This window comes from Pipra filicauda, unplaced genomic scaffold, assembly GCF_003945595.2.
Source record: "Pipra filicauda isolate LSUMZ 115617 unplaced genomic scaffold, ASM394559v2 scaffold139_size1960392_pilon, whole genome shotgun sequence".
NCBI classification, from domain to species: Eukaryota; Metazoa; Chordata; class Aves; order Passeriformes; family Pipridae; genus Pipra; species Pipra filicauda.
The window spans coordinates 591463-613665 of NW_024103873.1; the positions used below are offsets into that span (position 1 = coordinate 591463).

Here is a 22203-nt window from a genome sequence, read left to right on the forward strand (position 1 = left end):
GGAGAGAATATATTTAAATTAAAACATGCAAATGATCCATGGCCTTATTTTAACAATACAAAAATTGGACTCCTCATCTCAGAGTAAAACAAATAAATAATAGATTTTTGTCAGCTGTTTTGCCAAACATGTTTTCTTTGCCAAATTTATTTAACCTTAAAATCCACCTTCTAATTAGATCCTGTGGTGTGTTCCACTCAATGAACACAGAGCCAAGTCAGGCACAAACTGTGAGCCCAGGGGAGGCTCCAGGGCATGTACACAGGGCTGGGATACAGCACTCAGGCTGCTTGGACTGGGGCAAGAGGTGAGGAATCTTGGGGAGGTTCATTGTCACCATCCTGGTCTCTCACCCCTGAGCCACGTGCTGCTGTGCTCAGGAGGGAGATGCAGGGCCAGACATTTCCTTCACTAGAGCTGTGCAGAAGCAGCTGTGGAAGATCCTTACATGAAGCTTTCTGAGCTTCTCCCAGGCCTTGGGATTGTTCTGTTCTGTAGGCATTCAGCAAATATTTAGCCCAGAAATACCAAATGTTGCATTTCAGTGTGAGCTGATTCTTGTTAGGAAGGAGTCTGGATTTGCAAACCACTCATGTGGAGTTGTTTGCTGTTTCAGTGAGGAATTGGCTGCCAGCTTGCTTTCTGCAGGTGCCAAGGGAGAGCAGGAAGGAGGCATGTGCAGCCAAATGCTTCCTTTTATGTGTCTTAGCAAAGGAAGTATAACTCAGCTTTCCTGGCCCTGGGAGAGAGGCACAAACAGCATGTGAAATTAGTTTGGTTTTTTTCAGTGGATTGACAAATACTGTAAAAATTGAACAGCTCTAATCAGCAGGGATCTGCTGGCATTTATATGACATCCAAATACTAAAAATACACAAAGGGAATGGGAATATTGACAACCAGGATAGAGTCTGCTCAAAGCTGATTGATGGGCTGTTATCTGCCAGGAGAAACTGGGGAACCGAATACTCGGCTGCTTTCGGGTGCTGTTCGTGGCCCCCTGGGAGTCGGATGATCCCTTGGCCTCCCTGGGGCTCCAGCCCTTCTCAGGCTGCCCCGTTCCTGATGGGGCTCAGCCAGTCCTGGCTGGTGCCCCAGAGCCCATGCTGTGGACCTGAGTGCTGCTGGGTATGGGCAGGGAGGGCTTCACATGGCAAAGGAACCAGTGATGTCTGTGGGGACTGCAGCCCCTTTCCCTCTCCCGTGGCCGAGTCTTGGTTTTCTAATCTGTCTTTTAGTGATGGGGGCTTGTGTAGCACAGCTGGGCACCTCCTCTCCCCAAATGCAGCTTCTTTCTGTCAGAAGCCACCTCAGGGTGGCTCCTCCACCTCCTCCACCTCAGGGTGGAGGAACCAGCAGTGAGGGTGTGAGCACCTGCTCAGGTGTGCTGTACTGCTCCTGCACTGGAGGCTGATGTGGAGGGATGATGGGAACTTGTGTTTCTTGCAGGTGAAAGAGCTGAGTGCGGAACAACCAGGTGAGCACTTTCTTCCCCTTCATCTGCTCCTGGGGAGGGCTGGTGCTGGCAGGAGGGGGCTGTGGGAAGAGGGGTTTGCTTTGCTACTGGTGCAGCTTGGTGGGGTTCAGAGTTTCCAGCTCCAGCCCCTGTGCTGGCAGGCTGGTGGTCCCCATGCCCCACATCCTGCTTCCCAGCTGCATGGCCTGGAGTGCCTGGATGAGGGGGTGACGGGCAGGCCCTTGGTTCTGCTGCAGTGTGGTTTCTGGCTGGCTGGCTCTGATGTGCCTGGACGTGCCATGTCAGCACAGTGCCGTGCCCTGGAGCGTGGCTGAGATCAGGTTGTGTTCAGGCAGGGTGACACGAGGGTGTCCACTGCCATCCCTCTTGGTTTGAGGACTTTGATATGGCCCTGAAAGCCTCTCCCAGCTCTGGCTGCTTTGCCTGGGAGTGCAGAGTGTGCCTGTATCACAGACTTCATCCCTCTACAGCAGGAGATAGTGCTGGGGTGAATGTGACAGGAAGGAGGCTTTGATCCATGTCCAGTTCATGAAACATCTCCACAGAGCTCCAGTGGCTTGCCAGGAGTGTACTGGTGTTCTGACAGCAAGACACGAGTCAGCAAAGCCTCCAAACAGCTGCCCAGAACATGCACAACCTCTCTCTGTGTGAGCTTGTTCCAACCTTGTTTCAGCATGTAATAAAATTTACAATACAAACAAAAAAAGCCCCATTCGCTGTTAGGAATGGTGGAGCAGATGGTGCAGCCTGGGCTGCCTTGCCAGGCAGGAAGGAGGCTCCTTGTGCCACTGGTGCCAGGCCCAGTGTCATCAGGGCATCAGGACAGAGAGGGGCTGTCAGGACAAGAGGGACCTTCTGAGAGTGGGGGCTGTGCAGTGTGTCCCTGCCCTGGAGCACTCTGAGGAGCTGCCCCTTGCTGCCAGCGCTGCCCCGCTGCGGGTCCCGGGGAGCTGCCCCTGCACCCTGAGCTGGGTGTCAGGGGTGTGTGTGTGCAGTCATGGCTGGGTGTCAGGTGTGTGTGCAGTCATGGCTGGGTGTGTGTGCAGTCATGGCTGGGTGTCAGGTGTGTGTGCAGTCATGGCTGGGTGTGTGTGCAGTCGTGGCTAGGGGCTGAGGACACAGCTCCAGGGGTGTGCTCCCCTGGTGCTCCAACAGGCAGCAGCCACTTCTTCTCCTCAGCTGCCACTCAGAGGAGTGTTTGGAAGCTGTAGGAATGTTGAGTTGCTTAATTAGAGGCATCTGATTAAGGAACCAGCAGACCCCAACCGTCACCTTTGCATTGAGCTCTGCGTAAATTGTCCGTGACCACTGCAGTGCCCTGTGAGAGCTCCTGCACGTGGGCTCCCAGCACCCAGCTCTGGGGGTGTGTGCAGTTGTGTTCTCTCCCCTACAGACATCAGTACAGCCTGGGGCAGAGGGCAGGGCACAAATCCATTTGGGATTTTGTGGTGCTTTTCTCCCTTTTCTGGGTCTAGGCTCTGAATGTCCCTCATTATCCAAAGGAATCAGACTGGGAATAGCATTAACGAGAGCAGCCCTCCAAAGCCCTGAGCACTGCACTGAAACCCGTCACAGGTTTCCCTGGCCTCATTTCCAGCAGTGATGGGTGTTACTCTGGCTGGATCTCAAGCAGGGTCACAGGTTCTGTCCCTGTCCCAGACAGGCCCCTCGATCCCTAGCAAAGGGGAAGAAGATTCCCATCCTTGGGATTCCCAAATGGAAGTTAGACACAGGAAGATGGAGTTGTTCCTATTGTCCTCTTTCTGACCTCTTTCTGTGAGAAGAATGAGATCCAGCAATTTTTAGCAGATTTTTAGCAGCAAACGGGAAGACCCCAGCATTTTCCAGGGGTAGCTGTGGTTTATTTGGGATATATCAAGGAACTGGTTGAAATCCTTAGCTGCTCTTGGTGCCTTTTCAGGCTGAAGGAGTGCTGAGCTGGTGGAGGAAGGAGGAGGGTGTTAAAATCCTGCTGAGCACCAGTGCCCTCAGTTTGCAGTGTGGGACACAGCAGCGTGAGTGGCTGCAGGGCACGTGGAGCCACTGTCCAGGTCCTCACAGAGAGATTTTTCTGTTTGATTTCTTAGGCTCAGTCATAACCTTTGAGATCTCACCCTGTCATTGCATTTATGTTGGTGTTTTGTTGACTTATTTTGTTCCATTTTCTCCCAGGCCCCCATGTCTTCCCCCTAAGCCACAGAAAATGAGGAGACCTAGGCCTCTCTCAGTCTATAATCATAAACTCTTTAACGGCAATATGGAAACGTTCATTAAGGTACTCGCTGGCTGGCAGGAGTGTCTGTGAACGCTGGGAATGGAACAGTGGCTCTCCTGTCCTGGCTGCTTGCTGTCCTCGGGGGTCCCTCCGGCCACCTGCCCCAGCCGGCGTGGCCAGCACGGCTCTGCCTCGGTGACGATTTCTCTTCCCAGCTCCCCTTGCCCCTCGTGCACTCCCTGTGCCAGGGTAGCAGTGAGGGCTGGCCGGTGGCCAAGTGCAGTACGAGACAGTCCTGGCTGAGTGTCCCCATCGTCCTGCTGCTCCCACCCATCCTGGAAAGGAATGGCACGACTGCGGGAAGGATTTCCAAAGGCAGCGATGCTGTTCCAGTTGCAGTGTTTAACCCTGTGCTGGAGAAAGCTTTAGTGAAAACAGTGTAGGAAGCAATAATGACAAGCTGTTGGATTAAGTGACTAATAGGCATTGTTCAGCTCTGGTTTATTCCCTCAGGCTCAACCACATTCCCAAGGGCAGTGTCTGTACACAGCACCCCAGCATGGGGAGTACAGGCCTGCTGGCAAAGCTGCTAATCCCTTTAGGACTTATGATTACTCCTGACTTAAACTGGTTTATAAAAAAGTAAGGCTCATTAAAGCCTAGCCTGTTGAGCACTGCGGAGGAGAAATTATGTGCTCTAGAAATCCATCTGAGCCAAGGGGTGTTCCTGCCATCAGAGACCCCTTGAGGGATGGCCCAACCCCTGGGATGTATGGCCCCGTAGGGAGCAGGGCTGTGGGTGGCTGCCCGGTGGTCCCCATGTCACCCAGTGCCCCCAGGGCTGCCAGGTGTCCCTACAGTAGGGCAACTCTCCCAGAAACTTGCCTGGCCTTGTCCTCAGGCTCCTGGGAATGCTGCAGGTTCAAGGAGGGAGGAAATCCGAGAGGCTGTCCCTGCAGGTTGCCAAGGCTGGGTGCAGTGTGCTGAAGGGTTTGGGAGGGAGGGTGGACATCCCAAAGGCCTGGGTTGGCCCTTGCTAAGCTGCTGTTGCATTTGAGCGTTCATGGCCTCCAAAGGAGATGCTTGCCTCTAACTGAACTTATCCCTGCTTAATCTGTTTTCTTTTTCCCACTCTGCTGCTTTTTTGTGTGCTCAGAGGAAGGAGGAATGCACGAATGAGGAATCAGGTATTTACTGGATGCCTGTCTGTGAGATGAAGGGACTTGCCCGGAGTCCCTGTGCTCTGCTGGAAAAACAAACAGAGCCCCAAAGGGAAATAAGTGTCCACTCAGGCTGTCAGACACAGCCCACGTTTCCCTTGAGCCTCTGCCATGAGGGACCTGGGGGGAAACAGCTTTGAAATAAAAGCCAAAACTCATCTCTGGTTCAGACCCAAGCACATTCCATACACTGTGGTGCTTGTTGGGTTTTTTAGCACCTGCTGACAAGGGCTCTTTCCTTCAGTGGAAAATACTGTTGTAAGCTCTGTTACTGGAAGCTTGTTCCATTAGCCAGGTATAGCACAAGTTTTATTTCAGCTCAGCATTCCACCTTTGGGATGGAACAGCTGTGATCCTTGCAGCAGTCCCCTGTCTGAGCCAGACAGGGAGCAGCAGTGTTTCACACACCTTTAGTGACAGCTTTTTTGTACATTATTGGCTGCACACAGTATCCTCAGTGCTCTTTGGTGGCTCCATGTCTGTAACATCTCCTTTCCTTGCCTGTCTTCTTACTAAACTCCACAGCACCGATTTTCAAATTTCTGATTTTACCATCTCTAACACTTTTCCTGTGCTTTGTTAGCAATAAACCAGTCATTTTGTCCTTTTTTTCCTTTCCTTTCCTGAAGGATTCGGGACAGGCCATTCCACTTGTCGTAGAGAGCTGCATCCGCTACATCAACCTGTACGGTGAGTTGGCTCAGGACATCCACAGAGACCTTCTGCCCAGGAACAAAGCCCTTGAGTGAGCAGTGAGGTCCTGCAGAGAGCCTGGGGGTGCCTGCAGCCCCTGCTCCATGGACTCAGCTTAGAGTTCCAGTCACGTTGGCTGCGATGCAGCACTGGATGAGTCGCCAATATTTAGGTCTTATTAGCACATACCCAGGTTACATTGTTTGCTCAGGACACGAGCCCTTTCAGCACCTTGATCTGGGGTTCCTGCTTGGAGAATATGAGCAGCAGTGACTCACATTGGACTGTCCCCACTTGCTCTGAGCCTCTCCAGTGCATAAACTCCTGGGTTCTGCTGTTTTTACCAGCAGCTACTGCCCAGCAGTTCCAAAAATCTCTCCTAAATTGTTCTCTTCCAGGCCTCCAACAGCAGGGCATCTTCAGAGTCCCTGGCTCCCAGGTGGAAGTCAACGACATCAAGAACTCGTTTGAGAGAGGTGTGTAGCCAGGCTGTGCAGGTACAGCGGGACGCCGTGTCCGAGCAGGGAGCCTTGGTGGGAGCTGGTGTGTGCTGGGTGCGTTAGCTGGGGTGTAAGGCCCGTGTAAAGCCCTTTCTGCTATGAGACACGAGGAGGGTTTGTCCCCTCTGGGCTTCTCAATGTTGTATCTCTGGCAGTAGCAAACAGTCACCCGAGGAAGGAGTCTGAGAAGTAGGGATAGGTGCAGAGATCTTTTCCACAGTCATTAAGAACACAAGAGCCATAAAACAGTTTGGGGGATCCTTCTTCCTCCTCAGCAGTTTGCCAGGGAAGGAGGAGCATTCCCACCCTGGTGGCAGTGCTGGCTGTGGGGGTGCCAGTGATTCTGTTGAGAAAATCAAAACCACACTGAAGGTGCCAGGCTGGTGAGACAGGGCAGAGCAATCCTGCTGTCCCCAGTGGAGGGGAGCTGTGACAGGGACAGCCCAGGTGGGAAGAGTGACCTAATGTTAATCCTTGAGCAGCATCAGAAAGATCAGGGTGAAGGTGGCCGGGCCAATGGATAAGGCAGTGGTGGGATTGTCAAAGGCTGGATTTGGGGGATTTGCACATACAGTTTAAGAGGAATCTACATCCCTTGGGCATTGAAAGCCTTTCATAGATCTAAGTCACTACAATGCTGTCTAGAACCATTGGGTCTGTTCCAGAGGCATAATTGCTTCCAGTCAAGCCTGTCCCCTCAGGCTCTCACCCACCGTCCTTCAGACCTGCTCAGCTCTCTGGGCTGGTGCTTAAAATGCAAACTGCACTGGGCTGGAAACCTGAAGGAGAGGCAATCAATAGCATCATCATTCTCAGGAAAGGTTTGAAATCCCACCCTAAACTGGTTTTCAGGAACCACTCAGCATTGCCATTGCATACAAGGAGGGTTTCTGAACCCTGTGAAATTTGAGGGTTCCACTGAGTGAGGAAAAAACCATTTGCTGTGCTAGTCCAGCTTGATAGTGATACTGGACATAAAACCTCTTCTCTGGACAGGTGAAGATCCCCTCGCTGATGATCAGAATGAACGGGACATTAACTCAGTGGCTGGAGTCTTGAAGCTGTATTTCCGAGGACTGGAAAACCCCCTCTTTCCTAAGGAAAGGTTTCAAGATTTGATATCTACCATAAGTAAGTACCTGTGACAGCTCTTTGTGGAGAACAGGGTGGGTAAGAGAAGCACTAAATGGGGGGCAGGCACACCTGAGTCTCGCAAACAGGGGTTTGTGCCGTGAGGAGGGCGGCAGGTGGGCAGTGGGAATTGTTAGGGAAGGACATCAGGAGTGTGTGTTGGCAGTGCTGGTGGGAGGGAGGGGGGAAACATCTCACTGTGGCTCTTTTGAATTCTTCCCAACATCATGAGGATCCCCAGAGCCATCTCCAAGCTTAGGCCAGGGGGCTGCACGTGCAGCCAGGCCATGTCCACATCTGAGGGTTGCTCGAGGGGTCATTAATGGTGTGATGGGGTGGCTGCTGTCCTGCTCCTGCTGCCTCAGGTCTGCACAGGGACAGTGGTTCCCGTGCCCATCACCTCTCCACAGCTGTGGCTCCTGGACCCACCGGGGTTTAGCTGCTTTAGCTCAGAGGCTAAAGATAGTGAGGGTCAGGAGCTCCTGGCTACTCGCAGAGCTGCCCCAACCCTGGAGTCTGCAGACCTGGTTGTTTTCCACATGTTTGCTGTATGCATTTGCTGTCCCAAAGAAAACTAGAAAGTGCTTTGGGATGAGCAGAGGGAGAAGCTGAGGGACTTTGGGACTGATGTCAGGGAGAGCCTGGTTGCTTCTTGTTCTGTCCTGAAATCTCTCAGCTCCACATATTCTGCTGCAGGATCAGCTCTCCCAGCTGGGGTGTGCTTCTCTCAGTACCTCGTAGCAATGACATTTATTTATTGGCAAGTTGTGGAAATTATTCCCCTGGGGGGAAGGAAGGAGGCAGAACGAGTCTGATGTTTCAGAAGTGATGGAGGTGCTGCATGCTTTGGCTAGAGGGTGACTTTATTTTATAGGGGAGATGTCGAGGTTGTTTGGGGTTGGGGTGTCTTGGTACGTGGGTGATTCAGGGGCATTGACTGGGAATGTGTGCTCAAGGCATTTGTTTGGCTTCACTGCTCATGACTCCTTCCCTCCCTTCTGAATGTGCATGCTCATAACTGCTGGGGATCTGGTGATGTCAGGGGAGACAGATGATATCTGGAGGGGACTGGTGCAGGGATGGGCTTGTTCCAGAGGAGAGGAATGTACTCTGGTTTCTCAAGAATGGTTTGTTTATGTAGCAGCTTTAGGAAATTCACTGTTGCTGTTTTGATGTGTAAAACAGCACAGCACACCTGTGAGACAAGCAAAGGAAGCTGGTTCTGCACCAGTTCCAGGCCCTGGACAGGGATTTTCAGCCCGGCTGGTGCTGACTCTGTCTGCCCTTCCCAGGGGGCACAGCCCAGGAGAAGGGGACGGGTCTCCTCTGGTACCAGGACTTGTGCTTGATGATGTGATTGCCTGTGTGCTTGCTTGTGCTTTGGCACTATCCCTAATTAATGCCAATTTGCACAATTTATTAAGCTTTTGGGAGCTTTTTGTTGCAAACAGCATCTGTTAATTTTCCAGATGGTATTCTCTGTCTCTCTCTCACTTTATTTTTCTCATTTTAGCAAGAATCTTCCTTTTCCTCATCTTTCTTTTCCTGCTGCTCCTGCAACCTTTTGATTAAGGATAGATTTTCAATGAATTAAAGTGCTTTGTTCCCATTAAGAATCTGACCTGAAGTGCAGCTGACTTTGTGCCACACAGACATGCACAAACACAGGCTGTGCAGTCAGTGTCCAGACTAAGCAGAGTGAAGAACTCTTCCTTTTGCTCTTGGGGGCCTGAGGGTTTATGTAGAAGCTCCTCAAAGGCACATGGGCAATAAATGGGTCAAAAGGCCCTTTGTCAGCAGAGTCCACACAGGGCTGTGCCCGTGTGTACAGTGATGATGGTTATGCTGTTAATTCCCAGGTTACAGCCAGTCAAAATGTTTTGCTCAGTGAGAAAATAAGTGCCTCAAGAGTTTGTTCCTCTGGGTTTCAGAACATATGCCCGTTGTCATAGGGTTTCATCCAGTTTGTATTATTTGTTGGGGGTATTTTTAACTAACATCCTCTTTAGTAAAACCAGACTGAAGAAGGAGAGAACCCACCAGGCAGCAGGATAAATCCATTCCTCAAATGGAAAAATTCCCTAAGTGAAATATTATAATGCTTTCCATCTTGGTACTGAAGCCAGATTTTACTCAGAATTATGAGCAAATGGCAGCCCAGCTACATGATATCAGTGATTTTTATTGTGATCAGCAAACTGCAGTTTGAGCCAGCACAAGCACCTCTGTGTGATCCACCCACTCCAGGAGACTCTGGTGCTCATCCTCTGCTTCCTGTGCACCAGCAGCTGCAGGATTAATTCCACAGAACACACAGATGGCTCAGGGCAGGACAGCCCTGGGTCACTCTCCTTTCCATGGGAGGGAGCAGGTTTCTGACAGCAGCTCTGGGCTCTGTGCATCCCTGTGGAGAGAAGTGAATCCAAAAGTGTTGACTCAGCACTGGTTCAGTTAATCTGTTTCCTCGGAATTTCTAATTCCTGTTGAGAGCAGTGGGAGACAGGAGTAGAAGGACTCAGAAGGACCTAATGCATAATCCAGAAGATTCAGATGAATAAAAACCTCATTTAAAAATCTGCCCTAGAAAATCAAGAAGTGCTCCATTTCCAGTGCCACACTGACTCAGGCTTTTGAGGAACGGAAGAGTTGTTGAGGAATGAACTAAATAATGCATAAACACTTATTTTAAAAATAAACCCATAGAAATGTCTTTATTTGCTGTTTATACTGAACCTGAATGTATGAATTCCCCTGTGGAGGAGCACTGTGGCCTGTTCTCTGCTTGCACCTTAATGCCAAACCTGTGGATCACGTCTGGACACAGGGTGTTGTTTTTCTCACTTAGTGGGCCACTAGATCTGGAACAGGTCCCTCTGGTGCCATGCTGTCTGGTCCTGAGAAGGTTTTTAGGGATGTGCTTTCTATTCATGTGTTCCAGAAATGGAGAACCCCGCTGAGAGAGTGCACCAGATCCAGCAGATTGTTGTCACTCTGCCTCGGGCTGTCATCGTGGTCATGAGATACCTCTTTGCTTTCCTTAACCAGTGAGTCTGTTTGCCTCTTCCACTGAGCTTTTCCTTGCCCTCCCTTTTGTCAGGGTTTCCCTGTCTTTGGGGCACGAGTGCTTTCTGCTGTTGCTGTGGGGAGTTGTATTTGGTTCTTCCCCAGCCCCCTGTGCTCAGGGCAGGGGGACAGCCCGGTGCTGGTGCCTCCCTGGGCAGTGGGGTTGGTGGTGGTTTTGGGGGTGGATGGGAACGCTGGCACGGCAGCTCCCTCCCTGTGTGCCTGCAGCCTGTCGCAGTACAGCGATGAGAACATGATGGATCCCTACAACCTGGCCATCTGCTTCGGGCCCACGCTGATGCACATTCCCGACGGGCAGGATCCGGTGTCCTGCCAGGCCCACGTCAATGAGGTCATCAAAACCATCATCATTCACCACGAGGGAATCTTCCCCAGCCACCGAGAGCTGGAAGGGCCTGTCTACGAGAAGTGCATGACTGGAGGGGAGGAGTACTGGTAAGGTTCTCTGCAGGGTTCTTGGGTACAAACACCTTCATCAGGTCAAGAGGCTCTTGCGCACCAAGCCGAGCAGTCCCTGCTCATTTGATTTAGTACTATCACTTAAAACAGGCAGTTTAACCAAGTATTTCTTTTTCTCGTGCTGACTCAGCATATAAACCTCAGTAAAAATTTCAGGAGAAATTCTTTCCAGTATAAATACTAATATTGATGGAAGATTCTTTCAGCTCTGGATCAACAGAAGTGTATTCAGAGCAAACCAGAATTTTAGGTCCATTTTATCCAGATACCTCCTAGGCTGGAAATTTTGAGTAAAGACACATAGTACCACCATGATCTGCTGGTTGGATGGAATCCCTCAGCCCGAGGTTAACCTGAACCTTCCAGTTCCCTTTTTTGCTGGAATTCTAATCTCACATTCAGGTCTGGGTTTAACAAAGCAGGATTGATAACACACTTGAACTAATTTCTGTGCAAGTTTTACACATTTCTGAGACCTCACCTTTCCTGATCCTGGTCACCTGCCACCATCCTTCCTCGTGCAGCAGATGATAAAGTGCTAAAGCTCGCTATGAGTGAGCAAATGGGACATGTAACTTGGTGCAAACACTTTGTGTTTGTTTTGCCATATACGAGTAAAGCCATAAGAGCAACAGAACGTGACGTTCTCGGCTGGAGATCGTGGTAGGTTTGGTGTTCTCAGAGGAAGTTCAGAGATCTGCTGTGATGTAAAGTGACCATCTTGGTCCTATGCAAACTAAAAACACAACTTCCAAGTATCTCTGAGGCCAAAATGTCCCCCAACAAGTTGTGTTTGCAGAGTGCCCTGGGAGCAGGGTGTCACTGGTGTGTGACAGTGCCGTGTTCCCTTGCAGTGACAGCCCGCACAGCGAGCCAGGCACCATCGACGAGGGGGAGCACGACAACGGGACGGAGCCGCACACCAGCGACGATGGTGAGCAGGGCTGAGCAGGGCCTGGGTCCCTGTCAGCAGAGCTGGGCGTGCAGGGGAGCAGCCTGCAGAGTTGGGAGAGAGGTGGGATGGGCTGACTGCTGGCAGAGCTGAGCAAGGAGCGTCTGCGCTCCGGGCCGTGGTGCTGGAGCAGGAGGCAGCGCTTCCCGTGTCCCAGAGGCACCAATGGTGAGGGGGCAGTCTGGGTGAACCTGCTGGCACTGCTGTGGGGCAGGGAACGCCCAGCCCTGTGGCTCTGTTCCATGGCAGGGTTTCCTGTGTTGGAAGGGCACTGGGGAGCTGAGCACCCTCTGCCTCCCTGGCAGCTGCTGCCTCAGTGCTGTCCTGCCCTGGCAGAGCACATCTGCCCTCAGAGGGCTGCAGGGAGGAGGAAGGGCTCACCTGGCTGGTGGGGCCATGGGAGCTGGGAATGGCCCAGGGAAGGGCTCAGGGCCTGCTCTCAGCTCCAGGCAGGAGCTGACAGGCCTTGGCAGAGGAAGGTGAAGGAGCTGCTGTGCAGCCAATTTCACCCTTGGGTGGCCACGTTAATGGCTCCAGTTGGGGTTTCCGGGTGATTAACTGTGGGTCGAGTGTAGAGTAGGAGCAGCTTTATTTTGTGAATTTACACATTCCCTGTCCCCCTTGCCCTGCACACACTCCCTGCTGGGAGCCCAGTGTTCTGGCAGGGCTGTGGGAGCCCTCCTGGCTGCCTGCCAGCTCTGTCTCCTCCAGAACATTCCCACTGATGCCTCTGTGGTGCTCCCAGACACTGCCCTCGTGTGGGGGTTGCTCAGGGTGGGGAAGATGAGTCTGCTGAAGCAGCCTGGCCTGTCCCAGGTGGGGCTGGAATGGGCAGGTGTCTGATGCAGTGTCTCCCGTGTCCTCCTCCAGTGTCCCCTGCTCTGTGTGAGTTTGCATCGGGTCACACCCTGACGGCTGCTGAGCCCGTGGGCAGTGATGGGGCAGAGCAAGTTTCAATGTTTAATGAGAACGTGGCAGATCTGGAGGAACTGGGCACGTTTGCCCTGTTTGGCTTTGTCATCACCTGTCTGCCAGTCTCCAGGTGGGGACTAAAATGATTGGTGTCTCAGATCATGAAGGCACGTTAACGCCTGCTGGCTGGCTCTGACAGTGGCAGGGGTGGCACGAGGAGAAGGGGGCAGTCAGTGAGGTGGTGCTGCAGATGGGTGCAGAGCAGCTGTGTGGCTGGAGCTGGTATCATCGTTTCCATGGGGATCCCCAAAGGGGCATTAGTTGCTCATCAATAATTCAAGACAAACTGTCTCCAGGATAAGGAAAGAAAGAGAAGGTAAGCAGGGTTTGGTCATACAGCATCTGACACAGCTTGACGAGATCCCAGGCTGGTGGATAATGGGGTTCTGTAACCAAAGGCAGAAAATAGGAGTGTGGATGAGGATGCCATATGCACACGGGGAGATTCCAACTGCTCCCCATCTGGTTGTAGCTGTTTGTAACTGCTGGTAGTTTGTGAGTCTGTGAGAGATCCCAGGAAGGCTAGAACAACAATAGGAATTGATCAGTCTGAAAATAAGGTTTGTGCTCAGTATGAGATGCTCTGGGGATGCTGGGGGGCAGCAGCACTGCTGCTCTGCTGAGATGGCTCTCTAGGGTTTATCTTCCCTGGTGAGGGCTGAGCTGAGGTGTTCTCTTGCTGTGCCTCTCTCCTGTGCAGAGGTGGAGCAGATTGAAGCTATAGCCAAGTTTGACTACATTGGACGATCTCCACGGGAGCTCTCCTTCAAGAAAGGGGCCTCACTCCTGCTGTACCATCGGGCATCAGAAGACTGGTGGGAAGGAAGACACAACGGGGTGGATGGGCTCATCCCCCACCAGTACATCGTGGTGCAAGACATGTGAGTAAAGTGGTAAGGGTTGATCCAGGGTGTTAAAATCATGTACCTGCACAAGCTCCACTTCAGCCACCTAAAATAATGGGTCAGGTTTTCCAAGGTTTAATGACTTCCCTGAGAAATCTGAGCCTATTCACATCTCCATGTATTGGCTCTGATTGTTTCTCTTTGAGGCTGATAAAGCCAAGCATTAAACACTGTACCTCAGTGTGCCTGGACCCCATCTCTCACTGGCTCCCCAGAGTGGTGTGACCCAGGCTTACCACTGACCTTTCCCTTGTGAGTGTTGACCTGGATTGTTCAGTGCCCACCTGGCCTGGGAGCAGATCCCAAGGCCCTTCACAGGTGCTGCTTCTCTTACAAGTGCTGTACCTGGAGTCATTACAATGGCAGCCACAGCACAGGAGGTGTGGAGACAGGATGGCAGCTGTTTCCAAGCTCCCAGTGAAGTGATAGCCTTGGTCCAGCCCTTTGTTACCAAAGTCCGGAGCTGCTGGAGTGGGGATGTTCAGATCTGTGTGGCAGCTGGGCCCTGGCTCTCCCAGGGACATGGCCCTGTCACTGATGGGATCTCCTTGCCCTAGGGATGACGCGTTCTCCGACAGCCTGAGCCAGAAGGCAGACAGCGAGGCGAGCAGTGGGCCACTGCTTGATGATAAAGCCTCCTCCAAGAACGACATCCAGTCTCCAACGGATCATATCATGGACTATGGCTTCGGGGGAGTGATGGGCAGGTAGGGAAATTCATTTTCCTGTGAGCATGGAGTTGGTCATCATCGCATGTGGGGACAGTCAGTGTGTGGGGTGGGGCAGAATGGAAGGGAACAGTCCAGTAAGCACTGCAGGGTAATATGAGCATGGAGGGGGTTTCATGTGCATTGATAACAGGGATTTAACATGTACAGAGGCTGCAATGGGGCTCTGAGCAGCCTGGTCCAGGGGGAGGTGTCCCTGCCCATGGTAGGGGGTTGGAACAAGATAATCCTTAAGGTCCCAGCCAAAAACATTCTGGGATTCTGTGATTCAGTGCTATCACTTTCTTGGTGCTGACTGAAGTGTCTGTCTTCCCTCTTGCCTGGGTCTTCTGGAGCTGAAAGGCTCAAGTTTGGTCTGAGCCGAACTCAGAGCTGAGCGACTGCAGCCCATAGCCAGCTGTGGTGGGGCTGACAGGTGCTGGATTCTTTGCAGGGTGAGGTTGAGGTCTGACGGCGCAGCCATCCCTCGGCGCCGCAGCGGGGGAGACACCCACAGCCCGCCCCGAGGGATGGGGCCTGGCATAGACACCCCTCCTCGAGCAGCAGCCTGCCCCAGCAGCCCCCACAAGATCCCCCTCAACAGGGGCAGGATCGAGAGTCCTGAGAAGCGCAGGATGGCAACGTTTGGCAGCGCGGGCAGCATCAATTTTCCAGACAGGAAGGCCCTGGCTGATGGCCACCCCCTGAGATCAACCTGTGGGTCCACCCGGCACAGCAGCCTTGGAGACCAGAAATCTCTGGAAGCAGAAGCTCTTGCTGAGGTAAGTGTTGGGAAGGGACCAAGAGACTAAAGGGGAGGTCACTGGGGAGTGCTCAGAGCCCCTTCACCTCAGACACTCAGAGTTACGGTGCTGCCGTGGTGTAAAGGTTAAAATGAGCAGCCAACAGCTTGTCTGCTGCCCAGCTGTATCTGTTGGTGTAATGGAAGATACTGCTCCTTATACAATCCTGGTGTCTGCCCAACAGTAGGCAGAAATGTTGGATCCACCACCAAAAGGTACTGGCAGCTCCTGCCTCTGCAGGGAGGGAAATGCTTTATCTCGTAAGGAGCGCAGGGGGGAAACTGGATTTGCTGAATCAGTTTGACTGGACTGATGGTCACTGGGGAAAGGTGCTGCAGTTCTGTATTGGCTCTTTGTTGCTGTGACCTCAGAATGTGAGTCTGATCCCAGTGGGGTGCCTCCATCCATGTGGTGCCATTGGTGTCACATTAGGCCATCCGATCCATGGGGCTCCTTTAATTCTTGTGACCCCAATGTAGCTCCAGGTCCCTCTCTCTGCTGCTGGCGGGAGGCCCCAGCTAGGAATCAGTCAGGTTATTGTGAACCTGTTCACATCCCAGAGAATGGATCTTTCAGAGAACTGGCTGTGGAATTCTCTAGCACTTCAGAGACCACCTTTTTCAGGCACAGTCCCCCCCATTGTGTCTGAGCAGCCGTGATTGGGGCTCAGGGGCTGGAAACCTGTGGACAGGCTGTTCAGTGCCCCCAATCCCAGCAGTTTGGTTCATGTCAGGAACAGCAGCTGTGGGATGGTGGATGATGCCCAGGTGGAGTGGACGGCTGCTGGGAAGCCAGAGAGCGGGTCATGCTGTAGCACAGTGCTGACATCCCTTTGGCATTCACAGGACATCGAGAAGACCATGAGCACGGCACTGAACGAGCTGCGGGAGCTGGAGAGGCAGAACACGGCCAAGCAGGCCCCCGACGTGGTCCTGGACACGCTGGAGCCCATGAAGAACCCCCCAATGGGCGCCGCCAACTCGGAGCCGGCCAGCCCCCTGCACACCATCCTGATCCGGGACCCCGACGCGGCCATGCGGCGCAGCAGCAGCTCCACCACCGAGATGATGACCACCTTCAAGCCGGCGCTGTCGGCCCGGCTGGCCGGGGCGCAGCTGCGGCCGCCGCCCATGCGGCCGGTGCGGCCGGTGGTGCAGCACCGCTCCAGCAGCAGCAGCAGCTCGGGGGTGGGCAGCCCTGCTGTCACCCCCACCGAGAAGCTCTTCCCCGGCGGCTCGGCGGATAAATCGGGCACCATGTAGGCTGGGGCGCGGGGACCGCAGCGGGAGAGCCGGGGCCCGGATGGCGGGAGCGGGGCCCGACACGGCAAAGCCTCTCTGGGCCGAGCCGGGGGTCAGAGCCCTGCTGGGGGGAGCCTCTCCAAAAGGGAACACATGCATAGCCTGGGCCTGGTGCTGTACATACGTGTGTGTGTGTGTATGTACATATGTGTGCACACACCCTCTCCATGCAGAAACACTTCCCAAGCTTGCAGTCCTACGGCAGGAGGAGACAGCGGGTCTGCGTGTCAGCACTGGAGAACACATGCTCTCTGTAGGAGTATATATTAAAAACAAAGTGTACAGAATTCAGTGACTTTTTAAAACAGTAGATTTACCTCAGAAACTGGCTCTGAAATGTCCTCTCTGGAGATGGTGGGTTGGGCTGGGTTTCCCAGACTGTGCACGTGTGGAGGCCCACACCGCAGCAGCCATGCGTCGAGCAATACAAGGCCATCCTGGAATTTAGTTTCTGCACCTCTTGGCATTTAAAAAAAAAGGGATGGGGATACAGCGGGGTCTGTTCACTGCTGGGTTGTAGAGAAGAGCTGGAAATCCATAAATGATGGTGTGTGTCCAGCCAGCTGGAGTCTGTTCAGTCCTGAATCCTGAGACGTCTTTGTGTGCCTGTGACGCCCCGGGCAGCAGGGACAGAGTGAGCTGTGTGCCGTGAGTGGGGACAGAGCAAGGTGTGCACCATCACCTTCACACAGGAGGAGGATGCTGTGCTGCACTGGGGCCATGGAACGCTGCTTTTCTGGAAGGTTTCAGAGTGAACAAGGACTGGTGACAAACCTGTGGTAAAGTATGGAGTAACTTACAGTTTGAAGATCCTTCATCTCCCTTTCCCTGCACACTTTTCTTTTTTTTTTTTTTTAATTAATAAGAAGACAACCCAATGGTCTCTCGACAGTCAGGTGTAAGCAGTGAGGAGGCTTTGGCACCACCACGTTCCTCGGTGTGAAGCTGCCCAGTGGCACAGGGGGGTCTCAGTTCAGAGTGTGTCATCCTGCATGAGAAGCATGAGCCATATTTGACCGTGTCAAATGCAGAACCGATCTGATGGGTGACACTTTGCACTTTCTGTACTGTACCATATAATACAACTGTTTGAGTTATGCAAAGGAATCTACATTTTGTTTTACCCAGAGAAAAAATATGCAGAAAGCTGGGGATTGCATGGTCCTTTCTGATAATCCAGACTCCGCTCTAAGCGCTGAATCCAAGACGCTCTGTGCTTCTCCTGCAGCTTTTCCTTGTACAGATTTCCATGCAATGCCCCATTTGATTTGGCACTTCCCCATGGTCATGTACTAATGGCTCCTTAACGTCCATCCTTCCTCCCCGCTATCTCTGACCCTGCTGCTCTGTCTGTGCCTGGGCAAAGACGCCCACGAACCCTCCTGCCTCACCCAGCAGCCACTTGCCCCTGCCCGGGCCTTTGCTTTGTCTCCCCTTCATCTTCCTCACCTCTCCAGCACCACTGCGGACCCCAGCTCTGCAGGAGGAGCAGCTTGACTTCCAGAAGGTGGTGGAGGCACCAGCCAGGGCAGCAGAGCCCACTGGTCCTGCTAGGGCTTGTTCTCAGCCTGGGAGCTCACCCTCATGTGAGGCTGCCTGCACCTCTATATGTGCCCTTCTCCACCTGCCCCTCCACGCCCGCACTTCCATATCCATACCTGCCCACCTGAACCTCCATGCCTGCACTTCCATGTCCATACTTCCCCACCTGAACCTCCATATCTGCCCCTCCACGCCTGTGCCTCCACGCACCGGGCACGGAGTGGGGTCACAGACCCGTCGGGACCGGCTGGTGCCTGTCCCTGTCCCGTGCCCAGTGCACGTGTCCCCTTGCCCCCTGCTCTGCCAGCTCTGTATATATCGCCCTACTTGCTTAACTGCTGGAAAGTAACTGTTAACCTGTAAACTGTAAAAAATAGGCTAAGATTAGATAAAAGCCAATGCCACTCACCAAATCTTTGCACTTAGTAGGTAGCTCGATGTAAAAATAAACCCAGTAATAATAATAGTAACCCTGAAGGGAAGCGAAGCCGCCGGCGCCCCTCACAGAGCTCGGGGGGAGCAGCTCTGCCCGTGTCCCTCCTTGTCACGTTGGCAGGGACTACGGTGTGTGTGTGCTTGTCTGTGAACGTCCTTGGCGTTTGTAATGACCACAGTTGGTTCATGTTGGTGTTTATTTCTCCATCATCCCCCTTTCCTGGCGCAGGCCCCGGCCCGGCCCAGCGCAGTGGCAGCAGATGTTCCACCAGGCTGGGCTGCTCAGGGCCGTGTGCTGAAGGGAAGGGAAGGACCCATTTGGCACAAGCGCTGTGTATCTGTTGCCAGTAATTATTATTTTTGTTTCCGTTTAGTTCCTGGAGAACATTCACTTTGCCAGTTTCCTTTTTTTTAATATTATTTCCAAGATGACTTGAGAGCAAACCTATGTTCACGAGGGGTTTTATTTCCTCCCTTCTTACTTTTGGAGATACGGTACAAGTTCCAGTGTCTTTCTATTAAATTATTGCCTTTCGTTTTCCTTTGTTTTGTTTTGTTGTGGGTTTTTAATACAATTGTTTTCTTATCTTTAAGTGCCTTTTTGAGCACCAGAACAAACAGTTGGAGTTCAGGCCTGGGAGCTGTACACACATGGGTTCGTCTGGGCAGTTGTGTTGTGCTGGGGGCAATTGCTTTTAAAGTCCTTCCATTTTTCTGTTTGATGAAAAGGGAACCAAGACTTTTTGTTGGAGAATAAACTCCCCCTTTGTAATACAGTATTCCAAGTGTAGTTTTAACTACTGTAAATTTAAGGGAAGAAATGTATTTTTCTGTAAGCAAACTTGGCACAAAATTGAGCCACGTACATTATAGGAGCATCATAACTGGAACCTGCTCATGGTTTGTGAGTAACCAACCCTGACCCTCGGTACCGCCCCGAGGGCACAGACTGTGCGTGGGCCTCAGAGTTCACAGTTTCCCTGTGCCAGCCCAGGGCCGGGAGCGGGGTGGGGTGTGCTCCTGCCCCCCTGCAGCACCGCGGGCGAGGGGCCACGCAGCCCCCGGGACCCCCAGCCCTGAGGGGGGGCGGCTGTTCCTCTGCTGTGCAGAGCGAGCGCCAACCTTGGCCCGGCTCCCTCGGCCCTGCCCCGTCCATCCCGTGGTGCAGGGCAGTTTGGCCCTCGCCTGCCCTCACCAGGGCCTGGCATGGCCTGCGATGGTGCTGACCAAGTGTGATGGTACCGCAGCAGCCCCTTCCCTGTACAGACCCTCAGCGGCGCGCGCGGTGCCGGGGCGGCGATGACAGTGCACTTTGTTCCTTAGGCTGAAGTCCCCTGGTAGGTCGTTTTTGTAACCCCGGGTGTGTCATTTAACTAGCGGTGTTGTGGTTCTCGGGGGCGGCAGTAGATGTCCCGAGTCTGATGTGCTTCGCGTGGCTGGGCCGTGAGCTGTGGTGGGGACGGGGTTGGTTACGCCGGGCAGCCGTGGGAGACTGTGGCTGCTGCCCCTTGTACCGGTCATCCTCCTCCTCCCTGGTGTTGTCTCTGTAACGTATGGTGAGATGCCGTCAGCTAGAGTGTCTGAGTGGGTCCTTGTGTGTGCTGGTGATGCCATGTAGATGAAGCAACTGGTTGGGTGTGGACTCATCCCGTTGAATAAACTGCTTAACTTTTCTCAAAAACGCTGTCTGTGATTTGCTGCCTCTTGCCCAGCCCTCATCCCACAGCCCTGGCCAGAGGTGGTGGCCAGGGTGTCCTCCAGAGGCCTGTGCCACAGCCTGTAGTCCCTCCTGTGCCGGCAGGCAGCCGTGGTACCAGTGGCCACATCTCTGCTGATCCTGTAGCTGCTCCCCATGCCCATGGATGCTCACCTGCTGACTTTGTGTGTCCTGCTGTGTGTGTTTGGATGGGCCACCCCGAGCTCAGATGGGCTCTTTCTTCTCAGCCCTGGGCCTATGGTGCAAACATGCAGGGGAGAGGGACGTAGGCCAATAGAAAACCCACCCACCAACTCCAATTTGCCTATTTCCATTAGCATGGCCAGACCTGTGCTGGTCTGTGCCAGCCGAGAAATGTCCCCCCGTGTTGGGAACCCCCTGCCCTGGCACTGGGGACACATCACACAGGTCTGGGAAGGGGACCATGCCTGCAATGCACAAGTGATGTCAGACAAAAGTAGATGTAAAAATGAACTTAAAGGCAATTTAGTGCTCACTCCGTGCCAAATGAGACAAGAGCAATGACCTCCCAAAAGGGAGGACTGAGCAGCGTGGTGGCAGTTGGTCCCCAATGGGAACCCCAGCCCTTGGGACAGCCCACCTTGGGTTTTATAGAATCAACTGGAGCCAGGTCAGTGACATGAGAACTGCAGGGAGCACAGGACATCGTCCATCACAGCCCACTCCACGCTGGCTCAGCCCCGCAGTGTGTCTGGTGTCCCGCCAGGGAGGTGCCCAGGTGGCACAGCCCTGCCCAGCCCTGCCAGCCCCTATCATCACTGCCTGGTCACCACGCCAGTCACCCCTCAGCCAGGCTCTGCTGCACTGCAGCTCTAACCCGGGTCATCACCAGATACAGTAAAGCAACACTTAAACAGCTTTCTGATGCACCTGCACTGCTGGGTCAGTCAAGGGTCTATCCTGTATCCAAATCAGTCTGTGCTGGGCTCCCTCTGAGTTGGGAAGGTCCCCACAGCAATGCTGGCACTTAATGAGCCAAATGAAGCCTTTACCTGAGAGTAAATGTCACTGTTATCAGTAAATTGACAACTGATTTCCAAATAAAAGTCCCTGTTCTCCAGTACTCCTAATCCAGGCTCATGTGAAGCTGTTCATCCTCCCTTTGATGAGGCTTTTAGTGCCACAACTGGGATAGTAGATGGGCCCTGTGTCCTTTCCATCCATCCATCCATCCCCGAGGTGGGGCTGCTGCAAACACAGGTGGCAATGCTCGAGCAGAGGTTTGTGTGGGCCAGGAGCCGGGGGAGGATTGGCTCAGCCGCAGGTGGGGCTTGACCTGCATCACCCCTCCTTAAATTCGGTTAATGAGCCCAGTGCCGGGTGTGCTCCAGGCTACCAGTCCCATCGTGGTCCGTACCCCTCACCCGCCCTCTCCCGAGCAGCTGGAGCAGCCGAGAGCCGCGGGGCCTGGTGCTGTCACAGCCCGGTACCCCCTGAAGGGGCGCCCCGGGCCGGGAGGCTCCTGGACACGGTCCTGCGGGAGAGCTGGGGGGGATTCCAGCGGGTCCGTGGGCAGCAGCGGCGTGTGGAGGGACGGGGCCCTGAGCGGACTCTCGAGCACGTCAGGTATGTGCCGGGTACGTGCCGGGCGGTGCCGGGCGCTCCTCGTGTCGTTTCCCGTGCGGGGCCCGGGGGTGCCCGGCCCGGGGTCCCCCTGCCGTGTCCGCCCGGCGCCGCCAGGGGGCAGCAGCGCCCCGCGCGCCCAGAGCGGCGGGAAGAGACCGACCCCGGGGGGGGACCCGGCCCTGAGGGGACCGACCCATCCCTGAGGGGACCGGACCCGGGGGGGGACCCGGCCCTGAGGGGACCGACCCATCCCTGAGGGGACCGGACCCGGGGGGGGACCCAGCCCTGAGGGGACCGACCCATCCCTGAGGGGACCGGACCCGGGGGGGGACCCAGCCCTGACGGGACCGACCTCCCCCAGCACGGACCACCCCCCGGGACCGCACCGACATCCCCCCCAGGCCCGACCCTCCCCTGTTCCGGACCGACCCCCTCGGGATCGCCCCGACCCCTCTCGGGGCCGCCCGTCCCGGCCGCTCCCCCCGCCCCGCTCGGTAATCATT

At 54.0% G+C, this 22203-nt stretch overlaps 1 protein-coding gene across 3 annotated transcripts in view; it reads left to right on the forward strand.

The window, feature by feature from the left end:
* SRGAP3 (SLIT-ROBO Rho GTPase activating protein 3) overlaps positions 1-20077 on the forward strand; it is a 107844-nt gene extending 87767 nt beyond the window's left edge. For 2 of the 3 annotated variants that reach the window (XM_039378479.1, XM_027746384.2), the window contains 12 exons: positions 1450-1477; positions 3650-3752; positions 5542-5602; positions 6004-6081; positions 7102-7236; positions 10175-10280; positions 10528-10755; positions 11634-11713; positions 13404-13584; positions 14166-14315; positions 14770-15097; positions 15964-20077. In XM_039378479.1, the coding sequence (XP_039234413.1) occupies positions 1450-1477; positions 3650-3752; positions 5542-5602; positions 6004-6081; positions 7102-7236; positions 10175-10280; positions 10528-10755; positions 11634-11713; positions 13404-13584; positions 14166-14315; positions 14770-15097; positions 15964-16380 (1895 nt within the window). In that variant the 3' untranslated portion in view covers positions 16381-20077. Of the gene's footprint in view, positions 1-1449; positions 1478-3649; positions 3753-4848; positions 4880-5541; positions 5603-6003; positions 6082-7101; positions 7237-10174; positions 10281-10527; positions 10756-11633; positions 11714-13403; positions 13585-14165; positions 14316-14769; positions 15098-15963 lie in introns of all 3 variants that reach the window. The other variant, XM_027746385.2, reaches the window with a different exon arrangement.
* Positions 20078-22203: the final 2126 nt, after the last annotated feature.